The following is a 20,677-nucleotide window of genomic DNA, read 5'->3' on the forward strand; positions in this document are numbered from 1 at the left end:
AGAATGATGAGTACTGGGTTTATTTACTATATCTACGTGAGGAGTAGAGAATTTTACGTCTTAACTGTCCAGCATGACTGCATTGTAGTACCTCTGAGGAGCGGAGAAAGTCTGCCTAAATCCCCTCTGTCCTCCTTATACCCCGTTCCATACATAGCAGCCAATGCTGTGGAAGTTATGCAAGAAGTTAGGTCAAGAAGAGTTATCACTCCGCGTATTCTATCCATGCTTCGCTGCGTGCCAACAGCATTCGCTCGAGCAAGCATGCACGTGAGGCTCTTCGCCATGGGTTGCAAATAAAAAGCCTGAAAAGAACAAAAAAAAAGAATGATCTAAAATAACACATTAGCAGCCGTATACCACAGTGTGTTTATTTCTAAGGGTTAAAACTTGTTTCATTCAACACTGAGCCTATAGAGAAAACAGTTGTGCACAACCGTGGTAAAAAGAAAATCGAACTATATCCAAGTGCAAACGAAGCCACTGCAAGAAGTAGCTCCACAGCGTTGACTGCTATGTATGGAACGGAGTATAGATCACTAGGCCAGTGAAATCTGCTGTCACACCTTCATCCAATCGGAGCGTCCAAAGTCTCCAAAAGATTCGCCTTGAGGGTGAGGGTGCACACAATCACACTGGCACCTCAGGGCACCCGAATCACTGCCCCGAGAAAGGAGGTGGGATGGGGGAAGAGTGGGGGAACGCTCGTAGAAGAGTTGTCACGCTTGACTCAATTGGCGCTTCTTAGTTCCTGGGATGGCCCTTCAATTAGCCGGTGCATCTGTCATACGGCCTTGGCAGCTAGCAGTGGCCATGAGGAAGCTGCGTAGAAAGCCCCTTTTCCAGGAGTTTCTTGCTCCCAGCGTCGGGGACGGCGTCAGTGTGGCACCCATCAACACTTCATTTGCCAAACATCTCGCCTTGGTGTCACCACTGGTCTGTCCGAGGGGACGCATTGTTAGCTTCACGAAGTGATTCGTTGCAATAGAGCAGGAGGCTCTACTGTCACTTTCCCGCACTGGCTGATCGTAACAGAAGTACGTGTTGCTGGGCTAGTTGATTCATATTGCTGAGTAGACCATGAACAGAATCTTGCACTTCATGTAAAATTCTAACATGTTATCATATCATCGCTTCGCTCTTATGACGAAACTGTGATATTCTTTCTCTGAAATTTTTTAAAAAGCGAAGTACAATAAATGGCTCTTTTGAATCGATGAACATTCCATGGCAACTGTTGTTATTGAATATTTATATTAATATGCATGTTTTGCAGAGATGCATGATTCTTGGAACTTTTGGTTGCCATTGCCATATTGTATCGGGGTAGTTGCGATTTCATGGCTGCATGTATTGTTTCTTTCAGCTTGTTTGTATTTTGTTGTACATAAACCTTTATTCGTTTTTCTTTCCATCTCTATGAAGATATCTACTATGATGCTAAAGCACAACTCAGGCTACTGGTGGGCATATTTATGTAAGTAAGAAATTTTTACTGCATTTCTACTTGGCTATCTTGTTGATTTTTATTAGGAGTCCCATCTCATTGTTGGTTTCAGAGGAAGGTCACAGTTTTGAGTTAAAGTTGCATTTTCAGATTTTTGTTGCTTTCAGTTTTCTGACATGTTCATCAAGCTTCTCTGTGATAAAGACTATAAAAAATTGCATCCATGTTTGTTGGCACATCCACACCTTAAGCATGCTGTTGCATATCAGGGAGAAAGTGCCACTGTTCACTTTTTTCCAAGTGTGCTCATGCTGCTGGAAGAAAGCGCAGTGAGGAATGTGTACCCTGATTGGAAACATGTTTGTGCACGGCCATAATTTGTGGTGGCACATGCATAGAGCCAAAAAAAAAGAAAGAAAAATACTAAAAATCCAAAATAGGGTATCTCCAGCTAAAGGACACACCTACTGGAATTGGCTTAGTCAATGTAATGCAAGATTTCAGTGTAATCCCAAAGGGGATTGCCAGAGTTAAAGGTGGTAAAAGGTGAGTTCTTGCCACGGATGAGTGTTGAATTGCTGAGCCAAGGCCAGCACATCCTGCATAAGGATTTTTTATGAGCTTGTAAGCATTGAAAATATTCATTTTAAACAGCGCCAAAAAAATGCATGGACAAGGAAGAGCACAGGACCAGATATAAATATAATTACCAAATGTAATTGCACTTGTTTAAAACATTTAAAGTCGTTTTTCTTATATTGTGTTTTTCTGCAGAACTTTTTCTTAGTAAGTTGGAAGGTATGTTGCAAGTTATTTCAGATTTACCTTTTGCGGTCACGCTCAGTTTCCTAATTTGTAGTCATTCCAGTGGGGAGCTATTTCACACAATTAGACACCACGCAGAAAAAATGCTCCGGTAAACAAATGCATGTTAAGTGATTTTTTTATTTATTTACTTATTCCTGAGGCTCAAAACAGTACTTGAGAACTGTGGTAGTGCTGAAAGCACTCACCTGGGTAAAGATCAGGATTTGCACTGCAGGTCTGTAGGGTCCTCATAGTAGTTGTTTTCTGAAGTGCTCTCATCCAAGGACACTTCCTGACCCTCTGAAAGTGAAATATATTCATCCATGGCACTAAAATCATCTTCTGATTCACTGAACTTTTGTGTATTTCGCCCATAAAACACACATGCAGAAAACGCCGCCATTGTGTCGGCGCTTCATGCCAAAAATCGCATGAAAATCTCTTCAAGCATGAAGGAAGGAAAAAGAAAACTGCTGTCCTCGTCTGGAGACATGAGAAGTGTAATTGCACTTAAAGCTCAATATAACGAAGTCGATAAAATTGGTAGTTTGCTTCATTAATAGAAATTTGGTTATATTAGACATTTTATGCAAGTAACAAGTCGCTAATAGATTTTTCTTACACGGAAGGGGCAGCAAAATTTTCTGAATTATTGGGCAATCGAAAAAAACTAGCTTGAACGAAGAAAAAATTTATTTCGTTAAATTTGAGAGTGGGTAGTGAAGGATAGTAGTGAAGGATACCGTTTCAGGGCCATGTCAACAATATCTTAACATTGGCAATACGAAGAGAAGCCAACCACGTTTTCGCGTCCGTACTGCTGCGGTGGTTGATAGTGTCCTGGTGTCTTCCAATGGGGATGACGCTATTGTGAAAAGCACTGGCAGTGGGGAACGAATTCTTCGTCTGCCTCTTGCTTCAACGAGTCTCTGAAACTCGAGATTACATAACCTCCAGTATTAAGCACTCTGGAAGACAGTGCACATGATACCATGCCCACTCTTTGCACGTGCGACAGATTACCTCTGAAAAGGGGTTTGCAGGCTGCATTGCACTCAGTCATCTATGCTGACAGCAGGCATGATTGTGCTAGAAAAGGAGACGACGTGCCAACCTGTTCACCCCCCTCCCCTCACATGTGCTTCATCGCACTACTGCGCCCTTGCTCCTCTACCCCCTTTCCACTTACTCTCAGAGGAAGACCATGCTCGAGCCACAATCCTTCTTGGCTAACCCTTGCACGCTTTCACCAACACGCAAAGCATGCAGCATTCATCCGCTTTCAGCCCATTCCCATTTTGCTGTAGTACCATGTGGCGCATGTCTATAATAACTATGATATAGGATGCAGTTGTAACCAGGCTGCGCACAGTTTCGACTATGTGCTTTAGCTCCCTTATGTACTCAATCTTGTGCTACTCTCTGCAGAGGCACACGATTAAACAAGCACAGAATAAAATGTGCTCAGTGATTGTACAAAATGCGTTCGCTGATCCTCTATGAAACGCTAACTTAGTGTCATGGAAGTCATTAGTTGTGCCCACTGGTACGGGTTGAAATGGCAGCAAAAAGGACAGTAAACAAGAGCACATACAGTATAAAACATTAGTCTTTCTGTCCACATCATCACCACAAGATTTTGCATGGTGCTCTAGACCTAGATCTCGCATCACTCTTTGTGGCTGAATCGTTGACCATGGCATCCACAGTCACATGATGGTTCTGACAGAAAGCACGAATAGGAAGATAGCAGCCTCAGTAGCAAGAAATGACGAGGGCACAAGGCCGAAATTCCAACAGCTCTTGCCCTGTTCTCAGTTCTCCACTATTCCCACTACAAGCATAGTTACTAAAAACAGAAGGGAAAATTTTTGTCCAGCTGCATGCACAGAACAAATTACCTAGATGCTTCACTGTCTCCTTCGCCCATTGGAGGTGTCAAGCTTGGATAAACTTTATTCAAATGGAGGTGCACATATTTACCTAAGCTCATGGTATGAAAAAAATATGGGAAGAAGTGAGTACAAGCGTGTTGTCCATGATGACACTGGTATTGCCTTTTTGGTACAGTTTATATAGTTCTGTTTATCTCTTGGATGGAAGAAGTTGGTTCCATTTAGCAAATGTCTTAATGCTTTGCCAAAATACTAATGCCACCTAACTACAATCATGTTCCATTTAAGTGGCAGTCCTGTCTAATTTGGGATGCAGATCTTCTATGCCAACAAAATTCCCAAAGAAAAAATTATAATGGCACTTTTGAATTATACAGCTACTGCTTCATAACCTTGCCATGCTTTGTGGCTCTTGGATGATACTTTACCTGTAGTAGCATTTTGTATCACTTCTACAAACTGAATTTAATAAATGGACATGCAAGAAAGGAGCTTTTTATGTGCTCCACTGCTCCAGCACTATGTTTGCTACTGCAGCCATTTGGCTCATTCGAAAGAGGCACTTTTTTGTTAATGTCCCACCACATTTCTTCCCAAGATTGTACTGTTATGTTTCCTTATCCACATATGTTTTGTGAAATATTGAATTGGCAATAGTTCTTTTCAGAGCTGTTTTTCTTTTTTCACCTAGTTTTCACCTGAATTTTGAGATAGCATCACTGTGTCAGGATCAAATAAAGAAACTGTTACAAACGTACAACAAATAGGGTAGAAACACGCTATGGTGTGAATATTTGAACGGAGAATTGCGGCAATAGAGGTGCACAAAGTCTGGGAGTCCTTGATTGCCAGATGTGCGCACCATGTGGCGCAACCATGCTTGCAAAGCGTGCTATCAAAAACCCATACTGAGCAGACCCAGAGAGATGAGAAAATCTGCTTCTAGAGATATACAACAGATGGCAGAACTACCTCATAACTTGCCAACTTCGTGTTACTGCGCACATCCGACTGAATATAGCGGAGGATTTACCGGTACATCAGTGGCACTGAAAGGGTTAAACTAAATGCTGCACAGCAATATTCATCATAAGGTGAGACAACTAGTCATCACTCAAGCTCTCTGGCCCCTGCAGGGGCGTCTCTTTACACAGCATTATTTCTCTTTACCCAGCATTGCTAAAAACCTATGCGTCTAAGCAGCATATCGTCCTATGCTGGGTGCCGGGGCACTGAGAGATAGAGAGAAACGTGTTAGCTGACAAGTTAGCCACATCCGTCCACGCGAATGTTGCAGACACTTCCACTACTATCCCTGTAATGGACCTCAAGCCCTCAATAAGAAAAAAGCTAAGAGATTTCTGGCAGCGCTCGTGGGATAAAGAAACAGCAAATAAATTACATGTTATCAAGCCTTATCTTGGCAACTGGCCGCCGGTATCAAAGAACCGCCACACAGAAGTAACACTTTGCAGACTCAGGATAGGACACACAAACAGCACACACGCATACCTCTTGTCCGGTGGCGATCCGCCCATGTGTGATAAATGTGGTGAGCCACTTACCGTGCTTCACATCCTGCTGCAATGCACTCAATTAGACGCTAATAGGAAAAAGCATTTTCCATTACCACATCGGCAGCTAATTCCACTCCATCCTCAAATGATTATAGGTATAGAACCTCTCTTCAAACATGAATCCCTGTTTCGATTTTTAAAAGATGTAGATAGTTTCCATATTATAGCCCCAGGAAATCCGTAGCACAGCCTCTAACAGAGGTTTCTGCTGCGGTAGGTGCAATAAAAGAAAGCACCTGCCTCCCAGCCTTTGGGCTCAAAGGCCCCCCAGAGGCATAAGTGCTATTAACATATTCTCGCATTTTAGCTCCATGATGACTTATCACGCGTACTATATCCACAGACCACTACATGTATCACATATCATAATTTTATGCTATATACTATTTTACGCTTCCATGACACTGATTGATTTTAGGCCACTTTACAGCCATGTTACATCCCACCATCGCCACTCACAAATCAGCGCTTAACACAACATTATCAGTCATGGCGCTCTTTGGCCATACCTGGCCCTTGCGCCACTAAACAACACACATCCAAGCTCTCTGGCATCAATGCAAGCCAGAATGTGTTGGGTAGAAAGCTGGACAAGTACTGTAATGTTTGATATTTTTTCTTGTCAGTAAAGCGAATTCCTACCAGCAACCACCTTGGGTGTGTGAATATTGTTCAATACTAGTCTATGGCCATTATGCTTATCCAAAGTAAAGCTGGAGTGCATTGTGCATTTCCTGGCTCTGATAGTGTTTACAAAAGGAAGCTCACTAGGAAAGATGATAGGTGTGTGAAACTTGCTTCCTAGTTCTAACCTGCCAGGGTTGCTCAGTGCCTATGGTGTTGGGCTGCTGAGTATGAGGTCGCGGGATCGAATCCCGGCCACGGCGGCCGCATTTCGATGGGGGCGAAATGCGAAAACACCCGTGTACTTAGATTTAGGTGCACGTTAAAGAACCTCAGGTAGTCAAAATTTCCGGAGTCCTCCACTACGGCGTGCCTCATAATCAGAAAGTGGTTTTGGCACGTAAAACCCCATAGTTTAATTTTTTTTTTGCTTGCTAGTTCTATTCCTGTTGAAGCAAAAGAAATAGGCATGTTTTTCTTTTTTTTCTCTCTCTTTTTAGTGGGACTTGCCCTTGCCGTTGTCTTCATTTTATATGGCCTTTGGCTGATGTTCCTAAAGAAAAGCACCGTTGAAGTACGATAACAAGCAAGCCTGTGTCACTGACCTAAGTAAGTCGGCCAGTGCCTTCCTCTCCCTTGCTTTCTGATACACTTGTGACGCTCAAGTGGTTGAATATTTTGCATGCATTGCTTTTGTGTGTGCACTGGTGCTAAAGTACAAAACAAGACAAGCAGTATGTCAGTTATGTGCTTTAATTTTGAACTGTTACGATAAGTCTCTGCGATTTGATGGTGAAATGCTGGCAATGTCATTCTTGATGACAAAGTAGGGGGTGTAATGTTTGAAGTGGGCATGAAATAGATGGTAACTGGCCCATGCTGAGGACGTTGTTGAAGGGAGAGACTTGTTCTCATCGAGAACGAGGAATGTGAGATTTATTTGTAGTATCTACAGGAGAACGTTGCAGTTCATCAGTCTAACATGACTGAAAGAGGAATGCACTCTCAGCAGCTGCACAACAGCTGCTTATAAACACTCTGTCCTGCCTAGATCCCTAAGTGAGGGAAGAACGGCCGTTCAACCAAACGGAGCATTCAAAGTCATAGTAGCCGACCTGCCTTCGATTAGGGGGGGGAGGGGTTACACACACTTCCACACAGGTTTCACTGACCACGCTGAGGTGAGTGGGTTCTTGCAGACATGGTGCTTTACCCGAGCAGGCGCCTCTTCATCCCAGTGTTGACTCCGCAGGCAATGGCAGCCGTGTCTGTCCATGACTTCTAAGCTGCGTGAGACGGCAGCGCAAAATATCTTCCAGGGGCTCCCCTGGTTCTAACAGCCCGTAGAGGCCACGGTGAATCCACGAACAATACTTGGTCCGCCGACCGCGTTTAGTCATAGCGATGCCGAGGGGGTGCTGATGCGGCACACCGTCGTCCCTACAAAACAAGTCGCCACAGCAGGTGGGGAAGGCTTCGATGGTCGCTTCTGGGAAGCTCGCCACCCTCGCAGCTGCGGCTGGTTGTGAAAATTTTGTAGGTCGGTACCCTTGCAGGCCATTCGTAACAGGGGGAACCCATACTCATGCATGTGCTATGTGCTATTTGTTTTGTCTTTTGAATCAGTATTTTCACAATTTTCCCACCTTAAAGAGATGCTGAGATGATTTTGACGATCTTGTACAAATGTACCGAGTTGTTAAGGTAGGTCCTTCTGATCCTTGTGACACCACATTTAAGTGCTCCGTGTAAAGCGTGGAATTTATTATTAGGCTCTAAAAATGCATCGCTACCAATTGCACCGGTGCCGTTCCCCCGAATTTTCAGCCACCCCCTCCCAATTGTCGCTGTTAGCCCAATTGACGTCAGTTGGGCGAGCCATCCGATTGGTCGCAAGGTTGCATGATCGATAATTTTTCCAACTTTACGGCAAACAAATGTCCGTAATAGATGGAATTTTGGTTAATTTATTGCCCCCCCCTCCCCCCAAATAACAGAAAGAGAATAAACAGCACCCTAAAGAAGGCTAATTTTCTCAAATTCCGCTGCATATTTTTTCCAAATATTTTGCCACGAGATAAAGGAAGGTCTGAGGTTTGTGGGGAAAAAGATCTAAAAATCATAAATTTGGAGCAAGTCGGCCATTTCATTGCTGCATCCCCCCTTAATTTCCTGTTGTACATTTTTGTGTGATACAAATTTTTTCACCATCCTGAGAGATTTGGATCAAGCTTCTACTGTAGTTCGACACATTCGCTGCTGAGTCACGTAACCTCTCGCGAAGGTAATGGTATCATCAAAAGTGATCACTTAAGAATATCACCCCTGAAAAAAAAATTGCTTTTGCTCTGCAAGGTACACCACCGTGGCTGATGGCCGCTGAGGAGCATGTTACTGAAATCCACTGTGCGTTTCTTTATCGTAATGCACCATTTTATCTTGCTGGCTCGTCAAAGCGTTGATTATACCAATTCCCACAGTGCATGGATCCGCATGATTTTTCTTTTCTCTTTCAAAAACAACTGTCTGAAGCTCGCTTTTCAGCCTGTTTTCCATTTTGCTGTGCACAATGGGCCTTAATTCATTATGTATCCATTAAGTCAAAGGCCATGGTGTATGCAGTGGAGCACGGTAATCATGCTGCTAAAAGGTATTTCGGTGTTGACGAAACTTGTGTGCTCTACTGGCAGAAGGACAAGCTGCTCGCTACGTATTGAACACGCCTTCTGGGGGCTGGAGATTGGACAGTTGTCATTGCTTTGAAAAAGATGTTTCTCTTTGCAAATAGTGGACGTGTATATTTACTGTAAAATTATCTAATGCATCTTTTCACTCATTACCTTATTACTTCCAATTTGGTCTTTCAAATAGGGTTCCCATAAAGTTTATCCCACATTTTAAACACACTCCCAGAGGTTTTTTTGGGAAAAAAGAAGTGCAATTATAGCCACATTTACGTGGTTACGGTTTAACGTATCATATTCATTTACCGTATCGCATATACCTATACGCCACCATTTACATCAACGCACATTTTCCTGTGTAGCGAGCTAATGTCATCTAGTCTCATGTTTGAAAGTTAGCGCTCTCACTTCCGTTAGTGCACGTTTGCTGTCGCTTGAAATGCCTCAAGAGTACAGAAAGTGCCAAAATGCATTGAATTTACCCAAAGCCCTGCGGGTGTCAGGTACATGCCGTCAGGTTCTCATTAATTTGTCCATGTAGACTAAATTTATGTGACATTTAATTTGTGAAAATGTACCGTATTGGGATACTAAATTTCCTGCATGTTGCCGTGTCTATTGGTAGCAGAGGGTGGCCATCTCGACTGCTATCCCCTCAGAGTGGACTGGACCATGTTAACGCCATGAATCAAACAATTTGCTGCTGGTAATATCATTTACTATTGAGAAAGAACAGACTGTCCAAATGCAAGTAATGTGCTCACGAGCGAAAAGAAATCGCGTGCAGCCCATACCGTATTTACTCGAATCTAATGTGCACCTTTTTTCTGATAAAATGGGTTCGAAAATTGCATGCGTGTTAGAATTGAGTACAACTCTAAATTCGCGTTACCATAGCACCATCGGCATTCGAAAAATGGCCGCCACGTACGCGCTTCTAGCCTAGCTGCCGTAGCTTCCTCAATGTGCATACCTCCATGTTGTACGTGTAACCAGGCGCTGGTGTAACCTAGTCTACTGCGTGTCTTCCCGGTTTCTGCGTCTATTTCATTGGCATAGAAGCGCCGACTGCGAAGACACGGCGAGTCCACCATGATGTCGCATTTAAAAGGAAAGTTATCGTGTGCGCGGAGACGGACGGAAATCGGCCCGCATCACGGGCGTTTAGAGTTCCTGAAACTTGCGTATGGGACTGGCCCAAACAGAAGGAGATTATTTTTGCCAGCAAAGCAACAAGGAAGGGTTTTAGTAGACCGAAGCAGGGCCGCTTTGCCGAAATAAAAGAGCTGCTCACCGAATATGTGCAAGAGCAGCGAGCAGCACAACGGTCTGTAACGACCGATCGGCTCAAAGTACTGGTGATGCAGTTAGACCTACAGAAAGGGCTAATGCGGAGTGACTTCAAAGCGAGCAGGTGCAGGCTATCAAATTTTATGAACAGAAAAAAGGGTTTTCTCTTCGAAGGCGGACAGGGATGTGCCAAAAATTGCCAGAATAATATGAAGAGAAATTGCACAGTTTTCAATGGTACGTTTTGAAGTTGCACCTTAAAAACGGCTACCACTTTGGACAGATTGGAAATACCAATCAGACCGCGCTCTACTTTGACATGCCTGCCACCACAACCGTTGAAAAGAAGGGGGCGAATGGTTTGTTAGTGGCTGCCAGGAATTCACGCCCACCAATAAAATGAAGCGTGCCTCGCTGCAGGACTTTGCTGGATGGGTGAAAGATGCATGGTGCATGATCCCATCTTCCATAGTCAACATGGCCTTTAAAACGTGCGGGATTTCGAATGCCATGGACGGCACCGAGGATGAAATCCTTTGGCCTGTTGATAACGGTAAGGAGTTGTCTGATAGAGACGACGAGCGATATCTATTGCCCCACGCGATTCGTACCTGCGCAGGGAAAATCTTGGCGGCAAGGTACGCCGCTTCCATTTGTGTTTTTATTCATTGCAGCTTTGTGTATTGAAAATAAATCTGTTTTTCCAAATGAGAGATAATAGTATTTCTATATGAAAGCTCGAGGTGCATAATATTGTGCTCTTTTTTTTATTTTTTGGTCACGGAAAACGGGTGCGCGTTACAATTGAGGGCACGTTAGAATTGAGTAAATACAGTAATTCTCTTTATGTTTCGCTTTGGTTTACATGGGCCCCTGAAATGAGCATTTTCCATCTCAAACTACCCAATTTTGCGGCATTTGATGCACTATGCCCTCCTAGTGAATTACCTTATTAACATGAGATGCAATACGCTTGAAAGTTAATACGATAGGTTTCTGTTGCATTCATGTAAACACGGCTTACTATGCAAGTAAATAAGGCAATTTTCAGTTAATGCTTTCCATGCCAACTCCTTTTCTTATTTTATTTTGAAGAACAACAAAAAATTCCTGTTTTACTTATTTATTTATCTGTTTGTTTTGATTGAAAAAAGCTTTTAGTTTTTTAGTATTAGCAGTTCATTGCTTTTATTTTTTCTTTCTTTCTGTATGGTACCATCAACTTGTTTGTTTTGGAAGTCTTCATCTTGTCCCGATGATTCATCTCGATTATTTCATGTTCGATGAACAGTTAGAATTCAAGCTGTGTTTTCATTGTTTTCTACCTGACGCATCATTTCTTGCAAGGCAAAGAAAAGAAATTGCAGGGGGCAAAGCATTTATTTTGAGCCACATCCATGTGCAAGAGGCTGCCAGTGGCTCAAACTCCTCCTCACTCTCGTCATTACTAACTTGCAGATCTGAAGACGGGTGACTCGAGCTTTCTAGCTCTATTTCCTCACTTGAACAGGATTACACATCCAAAATCCATGTTTATTGTGCAGAGAAAAGCTCTTGCCTTTCACCGCTGCCAGAAGTATGGCACCTACATTTTTGAACACCAGGGAAGGTACACTTCCATTGTGTTATCAGCGACGTGACGGCAGCCACAAACATTAATTTTCATTGAAGCTTGTGCCATTTACTAGCAGAGCATTAAAACCAGTGTGAGAAAACATCTGCCACTTGTGTGTGACATTTACTAGGCAAAATAAAATCCCTGGATGAGTGAGGCTCATCGTTTGCATATAACACTTTCCTGATGTAAGCATGACATATAAGCAAATATGGAGGATAATTTCAGCCCTCTAGAATCCTTCTTACTGTGCCAAGCTTTCCACAAGCAGCGAACTTGTAAACTTTTATAACACGAAAGCTAATGCAGGCCCCTTCAAGCAAATTCAGAATTGTCTTTTTTTATGTGATTAGCATTTATGAACATTGGTCTGAATCTGAGGATCAGGTGAAAGTCATCCTTCTTTGGTGTAGGATAACGAAAGGGTTAAAAACTGAGCTTGTCATATTCTCACACATTAAAAGATGTGTTACTTGTTTATCGAAGACTATTTCATAGAATATGGAATGTTTCAAACAGTTCACATGCCTACTTTTCTGCAGCATAGTTTGTTTGTCCACTGTGTGTTCAGCACACTGCGCGAGTTGGCAGCAATCATATTTCTGATTGAAAGGTTGTTTTCCAATGTCCTATAATGAAATATTGTCTTGATGAACTTATTCCTGTGTGGTCATAATCTTGTATCACCCACAGCAAGGCTCAAAAGGCACTGTGTATTCCTTTTCACAAGACTTGGTCTTGCAGTGTCTTGAAATACATGCACACAGGCGGGTTAGTTTATCGTGGGCATAATATTCTGGAAAGCCATATTGCTATTGTTACATCTTAACACCACCAAGGGTGTTAATTGAACGTTTGCCATGCGTCAAACCACCGCACCTCATATTCAGATGTCAGCGCGGCGTGGACAACAACTAAAAGCGCTCACCCCTCCATTACCTGAAAACTAGAGAAAAGGATGAATGGGAGGGAACCATGACAATGAATGGATAAGCACAGTTAGACGAGTCAAATCACCACCCATCCCTCGGCACTTATCCGGCCGACAAGACAGTGTGTAAACTGACTGTTGCCGGGTTCCACGAAAAGCCATTGGCCGCCCTTTCCCTGGCTGACTGAGCAAAGAAGAAAGACGACGTGCAAACCGGCTGTTGCAGAATTCCACAAAAGGCCCTCAGCCCGCGCCTCACCCACCACACTGAGCAAAGAGCAGGGTGGGCAACAATGAACGAACCAGGTGTCGCCGGATGATTTCTTTCTTCCACAAATTCCAAACCAGCTTCTTCGAGGCAGAGTTACTGCGGGTTATGGATAGCATGGGCGTGGTATCGCAACGCAGTCGACGATGGTGATTTGGTGCTGGACAATCTTCAGATAACCTAGTTTACTCGCCTGGGGAAGACGACAGGATTAAAAGCAGAGACTTTTCGAGAGTGAGGACAGAGGGTCCTGATGTAAACTGAGACGTTTAACTTGCTACTGCATGGAGTGGGCTTCCATGCTGGAGCCGTGTAACTAAGCTAATAAACCTGTTTTCCTTCATTTTCCAGAACTTGATGTAATAGTCGATGGGCTTGGTGGATTCCATGCCCTGAACGCCACCCTAGCCGCAACACTATGCTACCTTTATGAGGTTATGCAAAACTTTACGAATTCATGAAACGACTACCATTTTGTTTGTGTATACTGTAGTCCCTACTGACTATTTTTTTTTAATCTTATGGATTGTTTTACTTTGTTTTCTTTCAAGGGCCCCTCAACAGGTCTAGCCATTTTGAGAGCGAAATGCATACAATGCGTGCTAACGATCGTGTCTGCTACGTGCCGCGAAAGAAGCTTAAATTTCAAACCCAACACCGTTTGCTCTTCTCCTCGCTCCCAGCCGTAGAGTCGGCGTCAAACGCGCAAGTGCGCCTACGTACAGTTCAACCTCGGTATAACGAAGCCAGTAAAATCGGTAATTTGCTTCGTTATGTCGAGATTTCGTTCTATTGAAATTCGACCTTTCATGCAAATAAGTAGTCACCGATTGATTTTTCTTACACGGAAAGGGGCCGCAGAATTTTCCGAATTATCGGGCAATCGAAAAAAGCAGATTTGAATGAGAACACAATTCATTTTGATAAATTTGGTAGTCGGCGACCAATGATACGGTTTCGAGCCACGTACAGTCGCGGACAGAATATTATGGACCATGAAATCTAAGGAAAAGCTGAATATCTCCGCAATTTCACAACGCAATCTGGTATTTGCATTTTGGACCTCGACTAGAATATGCTAACAACGTTCTCGTGGGCAGTTTTACTGGTTACTGCTACAGGCTGCTCGGGAATTGAACGTTTTCGGAGATCCCGTGGTCCATTTATTCTGCCCGCGACTGTACATCGGCAATATCTTCACATCGGCGGTACAAATTAAGCGAAGCCAGCCATGCTTCCGCATGCACTCCGCCCCCACGGCTGATAGCGTCGCCCCAGTGCGGGCGACGCTATCGGGAAAAGCACCGGCAGAGGGGAGCGAATGCTTCGTCTACCTCGTTCCAACGGGTCACCGAAACTCGAGATTACGCAACCTCCAGTACTACTGTAAACGCGCGGTAAGACAGCTTACATGGTACCACGCAGTCTCACCACGCTCATTTTATGCACACGCGGCAGATTACCTCTCAGGCTGGGTGTGTGGCTGTGTATGCGCCCAGCTGCGCTTACAGCCATTTGCAGCCACAGCCGAGATGCGCGCCAAGTTACTCCCCGCTCCCTCGCGCGCGCTTGATCGCATTACCTTGAGAGAGCTTCCTCCCCCTCTTTCCCTTTGCTTGCGCAAGAAGGCGGCACTCGTGAAGCCACCATCTTTCTTGTCTCACCCTCGCACACTTTCCCTCGCACCTAAAGTACACAGTGCGCGGGGCCCGATAGGCTATTGTCGCACTTGTACGTTATACGGAACATAATGTGGCTTCACTTCAGCGGTCGCGCATGTCGCGCGATTTGAGAGGTATGTTTGCAAGCAGTCGCTTGTAATTTAATCATGTGACCATCTGCTTCCGCGGAAGTTTCCATTTATTGTCTCAGCATTCCTTTGCGGCGGCGGGGAAATTTTGTTACATTCAAATCGCATACAAACTTAGTTATATTAAGGTTCTAAATGCAAGGTGTTCCATGTAGAAAAGGTTATGAAAAGTTACATTCAAATCGCATACAAACTTAGTTATATTAAGGTTCTAAATGCAAGGTGTTCCATGTAGAAAAGGTTATGAAAAGTTAAATACTTCGTTATATTAAAGTTCGTTATAACGATATTTAACTGTACATGCTAGTGCGATGACGTCACTCATAGTCACGTAACTTCGATATATTCAAAGCAACACTGGTTATTTGTTTAATCTGTTGCTTCAGCAGATGAATTAAAGTTTAGAGAACTAGTAAAACATACAAACCAAATCTCTGCATGTTTTTGTTTTACTTCGTACCATAGCAAGAGAGGTGTACTTCTGTTTCATTTGCTTGTTCCCACGCCGTGCAGTTGCACGCGCAGAGAACGAAACTGTCATTTTGTATTGTATTCCAGTGCTGCGATGATGCTCTCACCTCATGCCTGCCGCAGTGCTCGTGATTGTGGCAGTGACTTAACAGCTCGTGCGCTAGACCGTCGCCGGAAGTGCGCCACTGAGCAGAAATGCGTTAGAGATATTAAAAAAACAAAAAAGGCGTGGCCCGTTACGTATTCGTCCCGCGACCCTCCAGCTGCGATATGAGAGAATGCAAAGAAGGAATTTCGCTTGCGGAGGCTAGACGGGGCAAGCGGAGAAAGTGTCTGTGTTGGCGGTGACACTCGCCTCTTGAAATCATGGGTTCGTACGTGGCACTTCAAACATTTCTATCTCTCCTATTAATGAACTGATTTGAAAAGATGTTGCGCTAGAACACTCCTTAGATGGCATGTAACAACTTCCGGTGTATAACCAATATTTGCTATGTGGCCTGGTGAGGGACCCTTAAAGGGCCCCTCACCAGGCCACATAGCAAATTTTGGTTATAAGCTGGAAGTTACGTGTCTTCGACGGAGCATTCTGCCGCAAAAATTCTTCAAATCGGGTCATTAATAGCCGAGATAGAAATATTTCAGTGCCGCGAACCCATGATCTCAGCAAGCGGGCTCCACTGCATAGCGAGGCTCTCTCCACTCGCCCCGTCTAGCCTCCGGGATCTAAATTCTTTCCCGGCGTTCTCCCATGCTGGACCTCGAGAATCGCATGACACATTCGTCACGGGCCCCGCCTTCACCTTCTTTTTTTCTCCTCGCGTTTTTCTTTTTCTTTCGGCGATGCGCATTTCCGCTGGCGGCGTTGCGCGTGAGCTGTTATCGTTTCGCGCAATGCACGATTTTGCGCGCTGTGCACAAGGACACATGACTAGCGGTACAACCCCAGGGGTGAATCTCCGCATGGCTGCCATTTGGCTATTTTTGAGCAGACGCTCTTTCGACGCTAGCGCCAAGGTCCCCTTCAGTTACGGCCCTAGCATGAGGGCGATACTTTGGGAAAATGGCGGTGCACACGATTGTTTACGTTGTCATGGCAACAGAAACAGCAGGCACACGGCACGCTTTGTTTTTTCTTTGTTTATATTATGACTACTTGCTCAGCTCCCTCTCTACCCTTCCCACGCCGCGCGCGCCTTTACTATTGCTTTCTTTTTGCCTGTCCGCGGCGCGTTGATTTTTTTTTCTTTTATTGCGCGCGTGCGCTACTCCAGGCATTGTTTGTGAACTGGCGCGTGGTGCGCCGTGGGTTCTTTATGTGTTAGCACGCACGCAGTCTTGGCCATATTTCAGTATGCCAGCATAGGCCAGAACATATATATATTCTGCTTCCAACACAACAGTTCTTTGGTCTCGTTTTATTGATTTCCGTTTCCGAAAACATATTTTCGCATAACTTGGTATGATACACGCTCACAAAATAAAGGTAAAAAATGCATGACATGTACATGATTACCAAACAACACAATAGTTCACAGATAGTGAAATAACAAAAAAAAATATAAAGCTCTAGAAATCCCGAAGGTCGTTTCATGTACACACATATAAAAGATTTTTATATAATGCCCTAAAGACCAAAGTAGAATAGCTTCTGATATACTCACTGGTATATTGCACACAACTGGACGACGTGTATGACATGTCATGACAACTATAGAAAGAGAAAACTCACTGGTAATGACAAAAACAATGACACGCAAAATACCTAAAAATATAATAAAATGCCAAGATTGATTGACAGCCATACAACACACGCCGGTCAACACACAGCAGCGCACGCTTCCCGATAACAGCAGATAACTAAACATGAAACTTCATGCAGCTGGCTAAGCTAGCGCCGAGCTGGCGGGTATGCGCGGACAACCGAAAATAAGGAAGTTGTGTGGGAGGGCAAGTGGAGAGGACTTGTGAGGAGGGGCGAAAGGGCACAGCGTCCTGGATCGGCGAGCACCAATCTAAGAGGCCGTGCAAGGGAAGCGGAGTTGCTTTCCCGCCCTCCCGATGGATGGCGCCAATTACCTCTGCCACGGAAGAGGCGGAGTTTCCTAGGCCGGGTATAACTCAGTGCTACGCGAATACTGAGGCAGAACAAGCGGATCGCAGAGCCTGATCCCGCGCTTGAACATGGTAGAAAATGGCATAGTTTCGGTACCTGCACACGTGACTGCACGACCGTGGGAACAAGCAGACGAAGCGGAAGTACATTTCTCTTGCTTCGGTGCGAAGTAAAAAAATGCAGACATTGCGTTTGTGTGTTTTATTATTTCTCTAAACTTCAATTCGTGAATTCAAGCAACAGATAACACAAATTACAGGTGCCTTGAATAATTCCCGAAGTCTCGTGTCACCACGAGCGACGTCACACTACGGACCCGAGTACGTAGGCGCAGGGACGCGAGTATGTCATCCTCCGGCTTGGAGCGCGGCGGCCGCGAGAAGGAAAAACGGCGTTCGGTTTGAAATTTCAGATATTTCTGCGGCGCGTAGCGATATAATACTTTGCAGACGCGATCGTTATCACGCAATGTATGCTCTGCGCTTGTCAGCTAAAATTTGTCAGACCTGGTGAGGGGCCCTTTAACGGAGTACTGACATAAAAATTCGAAGTCTAGTTAACGTGTGAGATCGATTTATGTGGGCACGCACACATCGTCTGGAAAATATAAACAGCGAATAGAGCTTAGAACATATTTAAAATCAATTTTAAAGTACACGTGCGCGCAGACAACCGCAAAACGTCTGGTGCCCGCATGAAATTTACCTTATTAACGCCCTTGAAGCTGTCGTACAGAATCGCGCTGCTAGGTTCATTGACTCAGCATATCCTTACGACATCAGTGCGTCATCCTTAAAAGCAGACTCCAGTTTACCAACTCTTTTGTATCGCCGTCGCATCGCCAGATTATTATTTCGCAATTTTTTTTACAGTCCGCTCGCCATCGCGCCGTACATTTCACCGCCGGCACGAGCATCACGTCGTACTGGTCGTTCATTAAGTGTCGCTCGTCCCAAAACGCGCACTCACTTTTTCGCCCTTGGTTTTCCCTCGTGTAGTTGTACACTGGAACAGCCTTCCTCACGGCATCGCTGCCATCACCAGTTCATCTGCATTCACGGAAGAGGTGTCAGCGATTCTCTCACCCGAACTAATATTGTTTCAACTATTGTTGTAATCCCACCCAGTGGCGTAGCTAGGTCGCGTGGCACTCGGGGCCCTTAGGTCTTCTGTCACCCCCCCCCCCCCCCCCCCGCTGGGTGTAGCCGGCGGAAAGAAGGGTGTCTCAGACGTATATGACACCCCCCCCCCCCTCACTGGCCCCTTGCACCCGGGGCCCACGGCCCCCCGGCCCCCCCTGTTACTACGCCACTGATCCCACCCCTTATGTAATACCCCCGTGTGGGGTCTTTAAGGAAATAAAGAAACGAAGGAATGTGAACAACCGAGAAAACGCTACGTCACGAGTACAGTGAACCAGAAGCCTTCTAGTTCACTGTATCACGAGTGCGCTGCCATCGCGGCGGGCCCTGCGAGCAAGTTTCTCGCCGCTCCGATAGCCCTGGTGCTTTTTTTTTTTTCGCCGCTGACGGCAGCACAGAAAATCGGCAAACATTTTTTTACAACACGAAATAGCTCGTAGATTAAAAGCGACTTGGAAAGTGTGCATGTTATAAAACGTTGCGCGAAATAGTAAATCGTTGTCGTGATTTGCACTCGCAAGGGGTCAGCGCAGCCGCCGCTGCAATCGTCTCCGCGAAGCGGCTCGTCTGGCCAACGTGTTTTCTCATCGCTACCAATGGCGTCGGGAAAACTAATTCTATTGTCACTCATAAGCGACATAAATGTGCAGACGTTGATTGTGTTGATGAATATAGGTGCTTTATTACGAGCTGCGGACGGATCGCAAGGACCGTCGGCCTCGGATTCAATTACCAGCGATCGCCAGCTCGCCTGGCTAGCTCGTTCGCTACCGTCGGCGTCGATGGGCGGCATAGCGGTCCGAGTTCGTGCGCGCCGCTGGACTCTTAGAATGGACTCCGCTGAAGAGAAGCCAGATTTGCTCGTTTCATTTCGAGCGGGCCTGATAAAACAAAACCCGCCGAGGTTAGAGCAGTCCGATGATCTTCCACCAAGACTGCGACCCTCAATCCTGATGCTGTGCCGAATTTTACCCCGCCTTGTGTCCTGCTCCGGCATATATGCTTCATTCCCAAAGCGCCCTCGTAGAATTGTTAGTACTACTAACAAGTACTGCGTACGCATATTGATAGCTGTCGCTGCTTTGTAGTGGATCCAATCAAAAGTGGTTGGCCACGTCTAATACGGCGGCGAATCCCGCCTGCAGGAACTAGTCGCCGCTGGACGACGAAAACGAGGACGACGATGATGGCGAGTACATCGCAAAGCACGTGCAGGCGTAGCAGACGAACTATAGCAACGCGAAGCCCTCGCTCCGGCGAGCGAGCTGGTGTGCGTGCGTCAGTTTTGTGCGATCACGTGCCTAGCTGTGTTTACATTCCTTCTTTGGCCCATCGCGTTGCTCTCTGAAATCGAAACTTGGACTGGTCGCTACAAATAAGACTCCAAACAATTACCTGTCGCGCTCTGAAGGAAATGTTTCCTGCCGTGATTACTGGGTCTTTAGCTACTTATTTCAGCGGAAAAAAACAAGATCGAACAGTTTTGTGTCAGTACTTAATTAAAGCACCATAATAAATTCGACTTGGCCTTTGTGTATATGAACTCCACCGATGTGACACCCCAAAAACTTTTCTTTTTTCCCCAGCGTTCCAGCCTGCAGGAAAGCAAAGGATACTAACTTGTGGCCTCCATAATTCCTATCAGCGTCGTAACTACTACACTGCAGCATCTTCAAGACGTACATAGTTAGTGTTAAATGAGTGTATGAATAAAGTTCTGTGTTTGATTGTACATTGTCTTGACTTACATGCATGCATTTTATTTCGATAGCAACTGTATGGGCATGCCAGGTGCATTTTTTCCTTCACCGTTGCTGTCCCGAATAAAGTGAAGTGCCAAAAGAATGAGCGGTGTGCACGGTATGTTGGTGGTGACGTGTTGTGCTGTGGTTGCCAGGGCCAGTTGAGAATGGTGGCTTCATGCTCAAACTTTTCCCATACGTCCAACGTTGGAGGTCACATAACCGAGCCCGCGCTGCCCTGCAGCAAAGCTTACGATG

The 20,677-nt window shown here is 45.0% G+C and overlaps 1 protein-coding gene across 1 annotated transcript in view; it reads left to right on the forward strand.

Annotated features, from left to right (window-relative positions):
• Nucleotides 1-20,409, forward strand: part of LOC139052840 (type 2 phosphatidylinositol 4,5-bisphosphate 4-phosphatase-like) — an 88,081-nt gene extending 67,672 nt beyond the window's left edge. Inside the window, exons 7-9 of the mRNA XM_070529990.1 lie at nt 1,426-1,477; nt 6,851-6,959; nt 20,264-20,409. Of these exons, the coding sequence (XP_070386091.1) occupies nt 1,426-1,477; nt 6,851-6,933 (135 nt within the window). The 3' untranslated portion in view covers nt 6,934-6,959; nt 20,264-20,409. The remainder of the gene's footprint in view (nt 1-1,425; nt 1,478-6,850; nt 6,960-20,263) is intronic.
• Nucleotides 20,410-20,677: the final 268 nt, after the last annotated feature.

This window comes from Dermacentor albipictus, chromosome 1 (genome assembly GCF_038994185.2).
Source record: "Dermacentor albipictus isolate Rhodes 1998 colony chromosome 1, USDA_Dalb.pri_finalv2, whole genome shotgun sequence".
Classification (NCBI taxonomy): Eukaryota; Metazoa; Arthropoda; class Arachnida; order Ixodida; family Ixodidae; genus Dermacentor; species Dermacentor albipictus.